A 10,300-nucleotide genomic window follows, 5' to 3' on the forward strand; every position below is an offset into this window, starting at 1 on the left:
CAACTGAGCAAAAGAAATCAAAAACTTTATTTTTGTATTTAATTTTTTTATAATATTGTGATTATCCATCACGAATTCACAAATCGCAATTTTATGATAGCATTGTCAGGTACAGATATGGATAAAATTATATCAATAGTAGAGAACCTGTGATAAAGTAATTTTTTTTGTAAACAAGGTGTAAATATTGATAATAATGATAAATATTAAAGTAGTCATTTATTTATATTTCTTATTTACTAAATAGTATTTAGTAACTTGTTTACAAAGTTAAAGACAATGAAGTAAAATATTAATAATATTTCAAAGAATAATAAATTGATTTTATAGAATTTATAACTTTAGTATCTATGGCGGTAAAACGGTGGCTGTATTTTCTGCGAATCATGAATTTGGATATTGACTATCAGATTATTTCGTGAATTTAGTTAATATAACAATTTAGAATCAACCATCATTTATCAATATTTAGTTCCTTGGTGAATAAATGATCTAATACTGCAATAGACATTTTAATTCTGTGGTAATAGTACTGAAGTAACAAAACAAATGAAATAATATATTTTATTATGTTACCTGTGAAAGGGATATGCATGGAAATGTGTCCAGAAGAAGAAATAACTAGGTATGTGAGTAAAATTAAATTTAGCTTAATAATAATTTTTGCATTACTATTATTGTTTAAAGATTTAATAGCTACATGAATATAATAAACAAATTTAATTATGTATGAGTAAGAAAATACAATTTGTTATGTAAGCAATAACAATTTAAGTTGGGCATTACTAGCTTTAAGCCTATTTTTTTAGTTAACTTTAGCAGAAAAATCTAGCGTTCACTTGTTAAATGTATAATTTATACCTGATTTTTTTTTAAACATAATAACTTAAAACTGCTAATTTACTTTTTTGAATTTTACCAGGATTGTAATCAAGATTATGTTTCTGTACTTATTGATTATTTTGTTATGTTTTTGTCTAGGAGAAAATCTATGAAACTTGTACACCAGTTAGAATGTAATCCATATAAAATGGTTAAATGTTTTAGCCGTTCAGCTGCTGGTAATTTATTAAGCAAACCTCATATTTTAAGGCCACCACCAGTTCTGAAAAATACTGTTAAATATCTTTTAAATGAGTAAAAAATAATTTTTATTAGAATAACAATAGTGATTACTAAATTTAGTAATATAATATTCTTAAATGTTTTTAGAATATTTCCAATAACTAATATACCATTCAATATTGTATATGATTTTATCAATGACCGTTTAAATTCTATAAAGCAAGATGCCACTATACAAGAAGTGTCTAATCAAGAGTGGATGGCTATTTTGCCACCTATGATTCGGTTTTATGCATATGCATCTTATAAGTGAGTCATAATATTAATATTATAAGACCTATAAAAGTAATTAATGTTTTATTTATCATGTTTCAAATTTTGTTTATAGATGTTATGAATATGATGTTAACACATTTGATCCATTTTTAAACATGAAGCATTTTCATGAAAACATTTTTAAAATTGTTAAAATATTTTTAGAAGACTCTGACAAATTAACAGATGAACTTTGTTCTGAGATGGTATCTCTTCTGATTGTTTCTAATTTAGGTGATTATAATGTTCTTCAACGTGTTTTGCCGTTTATCAAAAAAAAGTTAGTTTATCAATAAATCAAATTATTTAGGATAAAGTTATTAAGATTTTTACAGATAAACTAATATCAAATATCAGTATCTTACTTTGTTCTGTGTTAATATGAAAAGGGATTAAATATTAATCAGTATGATAGTATCTTAAATGAACATGATGTTTTTTATATTGATAATGATCCTACATATTCATAGCCAAAATAAATTTTCAAAAAAAGTAGGTAGTTTTAATCTTTCCTCTAAAATAAAAATTAAAACCAATATTTTATTCAAAATTACCTTTTAATTGAAAACCTAAGCATTTTTTAATTAGTTCTTATTAAAAAAAAACATTGTTAAATCAATACTTTCATAGCTTCTCTCAGAATTTATGAAATTATGAATGATTGTATTTTATAATAAATTATGAAATTTTAGAGTAGGATTCAGTAAAAATTATTGGTTATAATTAAATTTACCATTATTTTATTTGTCTGGCATACATAGAATTTTTAAATCCTTGCATAATTTTATTATATTTTGCTTGTTAATATTAATATTATTGAAATAATTTTCTTACTCCTAACCTTTAGGAAAAGTTAAATTGTGAATATAAACTTGTATATTTTAAACTTTATCTTAAATTTATATTTAGATTATATAATTTTTGTGGTTATAACTAGTTGTTTGTGATTTATGAATAAGTATTTATTTTAGATGTGCTTTGATAAAAATGGCAGTGCTATTATCATTGAATATTATGAATGGTAATTTTGGACAGTTATTTGAAACATACAATAAATTTCCAGCAATGCACCAGTGTGTTATTAGTGTACAATTACCAATGCTTAGAAAGTATTAAATATTTATACATTTACTTGTTCTGTTATAAAAATTTAATTTTTATTAAACACTTTTAGAAACATATTAAAATCAATGTGTATGGGTTTTAATTGCAAAAATAACTACTTTCCAATTTCAATCTTAACTAAAATGTTGCTGCACAATAAACCTCAAGAAACCATTAAAGAGTGTCAACATTATTGTTTAACTGTGATTGATGATAAAGTGGAATTATCTAAGTCTTCATTTAATAATGAAGTGGATGAGGTAAAATAAATAAAAATTATCGTTATAATTGGTAGGTTTGATTCTTTTCGAATTTTGTTTTTAAATATATTATATCACATAAAGTTCAAGTTTTTGAATCTTTGTGTTTTTTTTTGTTGGGTAAAGTCATTATTGATAGTGTCTTATAGAGGAATACATTAATTTTAAAATTTTAGACATTAAAGCTTTTTTTTTGTTGATGTATAGTTTAAAAATTTAACATTAGTCAGTAATGAATAAACTTTTTAAATATACACCATATATCTGATTTTTATAATTTAAATTCTTACTATGAAAAACGAAAAACAATATAAAGTGATTTAAAACAGCTAAATTGATATTAATTTTTACAATTTTTTTTTCTATTTTCTTTATTTAATTGTTTTGTTTTAGTTACATTTGAAAAAGGAGATCAAATTCAATGTTAATGTATCAACAATAGTTCTTAATATTTAAAAATATGATATTTTAAATATCTGTAAGTATTAAATAATATTTAATAAATTACATGTGTTAAAATATTTTATTACTTGAAATGTGTATTGTTACTAATTTTTTATGATAAAAAAAAACAATTATTATTCTTTTTAAAAACATATTGTTTTGTTAATATTTATTTTTATTTTTTAGGTAGATTATTTGCCCCATTGAATATAATTACATTTTATTACTCAAACTCGCATAGTCGACAAAATCTCATATTCACTTAAAAAGAAACTAATTTGCACAGGTACCTTCTTAGACGTATCTTAAGCGTTCGATAAGGTATAGCATCAAAGCCTCCTTTTCAAATTAAAATCAATATTTCCTCCAAACTTCTACTTAATCTTTAAATCGTATCTAGAAGACAGGCATTTCTCCGTACGATATGGCTCAGTCCTATCTGACATATCATTAATTAGAGCTGGAGTACCGCAAGGAGCTGTAGCGCCACCTCTCTTCTTCAATCTGTACATATCAGATCAACCCACCACCATCCTTACCACCACTTGTGACTTTGCTGATGAGTGATGATAAAGCTATCCTGGCCCTCTTCCATGACCCTCTCGAGGCATCCAACAGAATCCAAACTCACCTCGACCTAGTACAAAGAATGGGGATTCAAACTCAACGAATCCAAATCTATACACTGCACATTCATTCTCAGACCAATAAGCTGCCCTTCTATCACACTTAACAACCAACCTTTCCCAACCGCTCAAAATGTGCGTTACCTAGGCCTATACCTAGATCGCTGGCTCACCGTGGGCTACCCACATACGTTATAAACGACTAGTACTCATTAATCGCCAAAGACAGCTTCGCCTCCTCCTCTCTTCCAAACACGTCTTATTAAATAATAAAATCCTTATGTATAAGGTACTCCTCAAACCTATCTGGTCCTATGGAGTTCAACTCTGGGGATCAGCCAAAAACTCTAACATAAGCCGAATCCAAACTTTCCAATCAAAATGCCTACAACAGATAACCCAAGACCCCTTTTATGTGTCAAATGACACCTTACACAGGGACCTCATTCCAACAGTAAAAAACGTCGCCAAAACCCAATGCAAGCATTTCCACCTCAAACTTGCTAATCACTGTAACCCTCTCATCCAAAACCTCTCTTAACGTACAATTCCAGGTGACCCTGCCTGTCGTTTAAAACGTAGCGGGTGTCGTGATCTTTTAGTGGACTAATTTACTAGTTTCTTTCTCGCCATGAAGTGCTATTATTAAATAGCTCCTTTAACCAAGCCAACCATGACCTACTGTAACCCTCCATTGTGCTTATTGTAAATATTTCTGTTACAGATTGTACAAATTAAAATAAATATGTTAAAAAAAAAAAAAAAAGAAGAAATTTACTCAAACTAATAAAATCTTGCTTTGCACCACATTTAAATACATTATATTATATTTTAATTTTAGTTCAATATTTTTAGATTTTTAACAACTTAATGTTTTTCAGTTCTCATAGGTGTATTAGGTGTATTCTTATAGTAGTAATGCTACTTGCTAGATGTTGGTTAATATTACTGTTAATATTTATTGTTAATATTTTTGTTGTTAATAATTATTATATTATTGAAACATGTTTGATAATTTAAAGTTAAGTTATGAAGCGTTTAAGTATCTTAAATAATTATTAAGATTCAATTAAAAGATAACTGACAAAGAATAAAATGCTCATTAGACTGTTGAACAGTTAAAAGTGAATAGTGAGAAATAATTCAAATAGCATTATTGTAGTTTAAATGCTGAAAAGTTTTTGTAATAGACATGAGCTGATAAACGTTTAATGTACTTCTTATACAAAAATTGTGAATAAGAAATGTAGTAAATTATCAGAGCACTTAGTAAATCAAAAATATTAAATTAAAAAGAAAAATGCTTTGATTTTGTGATTTTGTTACTCATAAGCATAGCTGATAGTTGCATTAATAAATGATGAAATATTTATGTACTTAAGCGCTCAAAATATTGAACAGAAGAATAACTGAAACTATATTCCACTATATTTTATGAATACTAATAAATCCTGGTTCTGTTTTTATAACTGATATGGTCAGACCTGAATCGAGTCAGTGAACTACTGAGAAAATTTTGGTAGGCCTCTCAAAACATAGTCTAGTAATGAGTATATAATAATTTTACATTTTTTTATTCATGATAAATTGGTTTAAAAAATAAAATTTAATTGATTTATTAGACCGTACAATAACTATAGCTGTAATCAAATTTCAGAAATTCTAAAACTCAGTAGGCCAATACGTTGCTTATTACTTGTTGGAAATGGTAAATGTGAAGAATTTTTTTAATTAAACACCAAAACAGCAATTTATTATGGATATTAAAAGTTACAAAATGAAGTAACGAAATAGGAGAGAAAAGTCAACTTACAGTCTACAGGTTGATATTAATATGTGATATCAATGACACAATACATTTTGTATAATGGATGGTAGTCTACTCATGTGTATATAAAGTGATACGAGTAGTTATAAAAAAAAAAAAAAAGGAAATTTTCAAGTAGTGTAACAAGATTTTGGTCAGTTAGAATTCAACATTTAAAAGATATCTAAGGAAGAATAAAATTTAAAAAGTATAGACAGATAATTGAGGTAAGAGTTGAATGCTAGCACGCTGCTTGAAACCTATAATTTTAATACCTTGCTTATAGTTATAACAATAAGAAGACCAAAACTAAACTTAAAAGAATAGTAGATTACCTACAAAAAAATGAACACTTAAATAATTTGTTTTCACATGACAATATTTCTTTAAGTATGTAATGTACAATTGCATATTTTAAATTATTTGTGGAAAGAAATATTAAAACATGAGTATTATGATAATAAATAAAATTAGAATATATTAAAACTATAATTTACATTTATATTTTAATTAACATTTTTTGAATCAACAAAAAACAATTATACATCAACTTAAACATATTTTTTTAAATTAAATTATACATTTTGTGTACCTATAGTTTTATAGTTTTACGCAACATTCTGCATCAGGATATATAGGCAATTCTAATTTATATTTTTCTTCCAGCTTTTTTGGTACAAATCTTCCACCTAAATAGTGATATTTTCCTTTGAAATTTTTGGCACATTCCTTTGGTGCTGTTAATGAAATCAACAGTTCTGGATTAATTGCATCCTTATCAGGAGCTCCTTCTATGCTCCAACCACTCGGGACATCTATGCTACAAATTGGTTTGTCGGTTTTTTTCAATGCATTCATGACTGGCAGAAATTTTTCTCGCACTGGTGGTTTGAAACTAAAACCGAACAGTGCATCTACTATGAGGTCATATGAGGACATATCGTCAGTTAGAGAATCAGACACAAGTACACCAGATGTCTCGCACTGATGCACAAGATTACTATACAAAAGTTTATCTGTACGTACAGGATAATATACTTCAGATGAGTAACCAAACAGTTTCATATGCCTCGCGCACACCAAACCGTCACCACCATTGTTACCCGGTCCGCAGAGAACTAAAACTTTGTGATGACTAATTGGTGGAAAGCATTTTTGTATAGCTGTTGCGCAACTTAAGCCAGCCAGCTCCATTAGTTGATCAACACTAAATTTATACACATTAAACAGTTCTTGATCGATTTCAATGGCCTCGTCTTGTTTTAAGTACTTCACCATTTTGAACGACTGAATAGGCAAAACGTTAGAAATCAATCTTCGAAAAACTGTTGAGACGTGTAACATTTAAAGAATAATATCGTAAATCGTCAGAACTTACAAATTAAAACTAAAATAAAAATTATATTATCACGTCTTATCGCCGTTGCACCTTCACCTGTCGGTTTAGTTTTAAACAAACTAATTATCAAACTTAACCAATCGAGCATTAGAGTAGTCGACTAATAGATAAAATATAATAGATGATTGAGTATTGATTATATATTTACATCAACATTGAAAACTAAAAAGTAAGAAAAAAAATTAAATAGATTATTATTCTAAGACCATGCTATAATTATAAAGCTTATCACTTTTATAGTTTTGTCATAAAGAACTATGAATTAGCAGGAGGATTTTTTTTTTTTTTAGTTCTATATATAATAAGAGATGAAAATGACTCACTACCACATCGAATTTTGGCTTCTTCTAAATATATATGAAATAAATTTCTTATATTTTGAATATAATCTTTCAATAAACGATATAGAAATACAACTATAGATCAATTAATATTTTCTGATTGTAATAATTTAGAAGTAGCATTAAAAGTTTTAAAATTGAATTCCACATAGGTAGATAGGTAATAAAAATGAAAATTCCAAACTATTTATTTTGTTATAAATTTAACGAACTTCATGGCATATGGTTAGTTATTGTCTAAATACATTTCTTTTAGCGACTTAAGTATTTCTTTGAATAGGTACTTTATTAAGGGATTTACAAATGTCATATCTTGAATTTTTGAAGACCACATCGTTTTACATAGATTTTTTAATGTTAATATGAATTTAAACTTACATAAAGAAATTTTGTGAGATTTCCCAACGACTTGTTAAACTAAAGAAGGAATTATATATCATTTGAGTGTTGTAAAAAAAGGAGTCCACTTGCTAATAGCTTATAGTACCTAGTAGGTACCTACTTACTACTTAGGTACTCTTATATTCTATGAATTGTAAATCGTAATCGAAAACGATAAGACGATAACAATAATATCAACACGCGGGCTTCTTTCTAAACTAGAGTGAATTGTCGTTCTACCTTTTTATGTAGATAATCATTTATATTATTTTCGAAAATTTTACGACAAAAGGCCCCGAAAAACCTTTTTTTTTTTTAAATAGGTTTCATGTGATATCTAGGTGAAAAAATAAGTTTTGAATTTCAAAACTTCATATTCACCATTAGATGTGAAGCCAAAAAAATATGAACACAGAAAAAAGGAAATATCAGAATATTTTTTCGAAAATGGCCACCATCTCTTTTTAACGGTTTTTTATTTTTTAAATCAAATATTACAATTTTTTAAGTAGTAAAATGATTAAAATGTCATTAAAAATAAGCTAGAACGTTTGATGCACGTATATAGAAAATCTTCTATACAACATTTTAAGAGAAAGTACATTCAATAAAGTATAATAATATATTCTGTCAAAAAGTATTAATCGTACGTTTATTGTAAAAATATATTAACATATATTACACTATAAGTCATACAGAATATAATATTATGTCCAACGTCGAAATCCGATCTCCGTCTGCTGCTTCCAACTCGGTGATTCTGTTGGTTTCAGCCAAATTACTTGCAAATACAGTCATTCCGAAAAAGAATACCTACCGTAATTTTTCCGAGTCGAATATAAGGCAATATAGTCTATAGATCAATGCCTAATATTGCAATGACATCTGGTGTGGAAGATGCATTGGAGATTTGATCGTTTTCTTCGTCACCGATATGGCAGATTTGTGCGGGCCCGGCCAAACCGGACGTGGCAATAGGTGACTTCGTCGGTCTATCAAGAAAGTTATGGAGTTCAATGCCGAACATTCATATGGCGCTTGATGCAACCGAAGCTACCGAATTTGAGTGCATCCCGTTTCAAGTTTTGGCTGAGATTGAAAACAGAACAGCACTGGTCTATGTGCGCACTTGTTTAGATCCTGCAATAACCAAATGCAGTGCTGGAACAGAGCCCGCGGTAATAACGGTAGAACTTAAAAAACGTCGTTCGTTGTGGAAAATAAAAAAAATTGTCTGTTTCATGTTTTGCTACGCAAAAAAATAAAATAATTTATATTTTCCTAAACTTATGATGGTGCATATAAGTTAAAATAAAAATCAGGTACCTATTTAATATATTAGGATAGTTATTGAAAATAGTATTGATTTACACAAATAGATGTTTTATTATGTTATTTGATAGGTTTTAATTTGATGTATTATTATTAAATAAGGCCAACACGCATTTGTGAAAATGTTGAATCTATATTATTTTATAGATATATGTATCGATTTTCAATATTTTTATAACCATTGTAAAAAAATCTGCAAGGAATCCTTTGTATTGATTATTTTCGATCTTTTTTACAAATTATTTCTATTCCAATATGCTTAAATTATTTACATTTATACCATATACTTACGATTCTTGAATATTGCCAACCAATTATTTAAAATTACGATAAAAAAAACCATACGAATTTGGTTATTAAATAGAAAATAATAATAATAAAATCATTTTTTATTGTCTATTATTTTTACGAAAATTCTTAATGTTTTTTTTTTTTTTTTATTTACATATTTGTAGGTATTTTATGTCTTCTATTAAAAAGAACTAAGAAATCACCTAATTCACGTTATATATCTTTATGATAACCGAGTGAATATTTATTTTCAAGCCCTCACCCCTACTCCATTGAAAATTTGACGTACGTCACTAAAATGAGAATGTGACGCGGCTTCGGCGGTTGTCGTGATTTTGATTCGCGAAAAGCTGGTCGTATGATTGTGGATGCTCGCACGGGTGTGGAGCTATACAAACCGATTAGTTGGACGGATACGGCGAAGACGTTCTTAACCTTCAGTGGTTGGACACGACTTGGTAAATCCAACGTAGCTGCAGAGTCCTTGGAGAGCCGTTATAGAGTTCTTGGACAACAGTCGGAATATGAGATGCTATTAGACGTGCGAGTGCGACAGTCGTGACACCACAGAACGATCGTCAACGGCCGAAGCTCGTCCGGCGCGACTTATCTTCCCGTTTCGCCTTGGCCTTTACGGCGTTGGTAGGAGAGTTGACAATATTGCGTTTTTACCCATAGTGATGGTGGTGGTAACAGTGCAGACCGGTCGCTGCGGTGCCTGTACTTTGTACTGGCGACCGTTGCGTACTGTGCCAAATGCTTATGCTAAAACTAATGGTATGACTGTGTTGCTGTGTTAGAAACATAAAATATTAACCATGTATATATTTAAACGTATAGCAGGTATAAATAGGTGACAAGATGTGCAACGGGTTTTAATGCTTTAGTGCTTTATTAGGCTTTTATTGGCTCATTCTATCGGTGTAAACAATTAA

At 28.3% G+C, this 10,300-nt stretch overlaps 2 protein-coding genes across 3 annotated transcripts; one reads left to right on the plus strand and one right to left on the minus strand.

Annotated features, from left to right (window-relative positions):
* Window positions 1-216: 216 nt before the first annotated feature.
* LOC112603803 (SAC3 domain-containing protein 1-like) lies at window positions 217-4,564 on the plus strand. Of its 2 annotated transcripts, none has more exons than XM_025352555.1 (8): window positions 217-629; window positions 982-1,137; window positions 1,213-1,374; window positions 1,454-1,660; window positions 2,352-2,489; window positions 2,555-2,744; window positions 3,138-3,222; window positions 3,375-4,564. In XM_025352555.1, coding segments are annotated over exons 1-7 (918 nt in total). In that variant the 5' UTR covers window positions 217-627; the 3' UTR covers window positions 3,201-3,222; window positions 3,375-4,564. The 2 variants fall into 2 exon arrangements, with proteins under 2 accessions (XP_025208340.1, XP_025208339.1); XM_025352554.1 differs by having other exon boundaries at window positions 217-625.
* Window positions 4,565-6,170: 1,606 nt separating this feature from the next.
* LOC112603815 (NAD(P)H-hydrate epimerase) lies at window positions 6,171-7,153 on the minus strand. Its single transcript, XM_025352579.1, has one exon. The coding sequence runs from the start codon at window positions 6,963-6,965 to the stop codon at window positions 6,222-6,224; it is 744 nt and encodes a 247-aa protein (XP_025208364.1). The 5' UTR covers window positions 6,966-7,153; the 3' UTR covers window positions 6,171-6,221.
* Window positions 7,154-10,300: the final 3,147 nt, after the last annotated feature.

The sequence above is a fragment of the Melanaphis sacchari genome, unplaced genomic scaffold (genome assembly GCF_002803265.2).
Source record: "Melanaphis sacchari strain LSU unplaced genomic scaffold, SCAv2.0 Contig111_pilon_pilon, whole genome shotgun sequence".
Classification (NCBI taxonomy): domain Eukaryota; kingdom Metazoa; phylum Arthropoda; class Insecta; order Hemiptera; family Aphididae; genus Melanaphis; species Melanaphis sacchari.

Coding starts and splice junctions, on each gene's coding strand:
- LOC112603803 (XM_025352554.1), top strand. CDS start 570: ATGTTACCTGTGAAAGGGATATGCATGGAAATGTGTCCAGAAGAAGAA. Junction 1,138..1,212: donor GTTAAATATCTTTTAAATGA/GTAAAAAATAAT, acceptor AAATGTTTTTAG/AATATTTCCAATAACTAATA. Junction 2,745..3,137: donor TTAATAATGAAGTGGATGAG/GTAAAATAAATA, acceptor GTTTTGTTTTAG/TTACATTTGAAAAAGGAGAT.
- LOC112603815 (XM_025352579.1), bottom strand. CDS start 6,965: ATGTTACACGTCTCAACAGTTTTTCGAAGATTGATTTCTAACGTTTTG.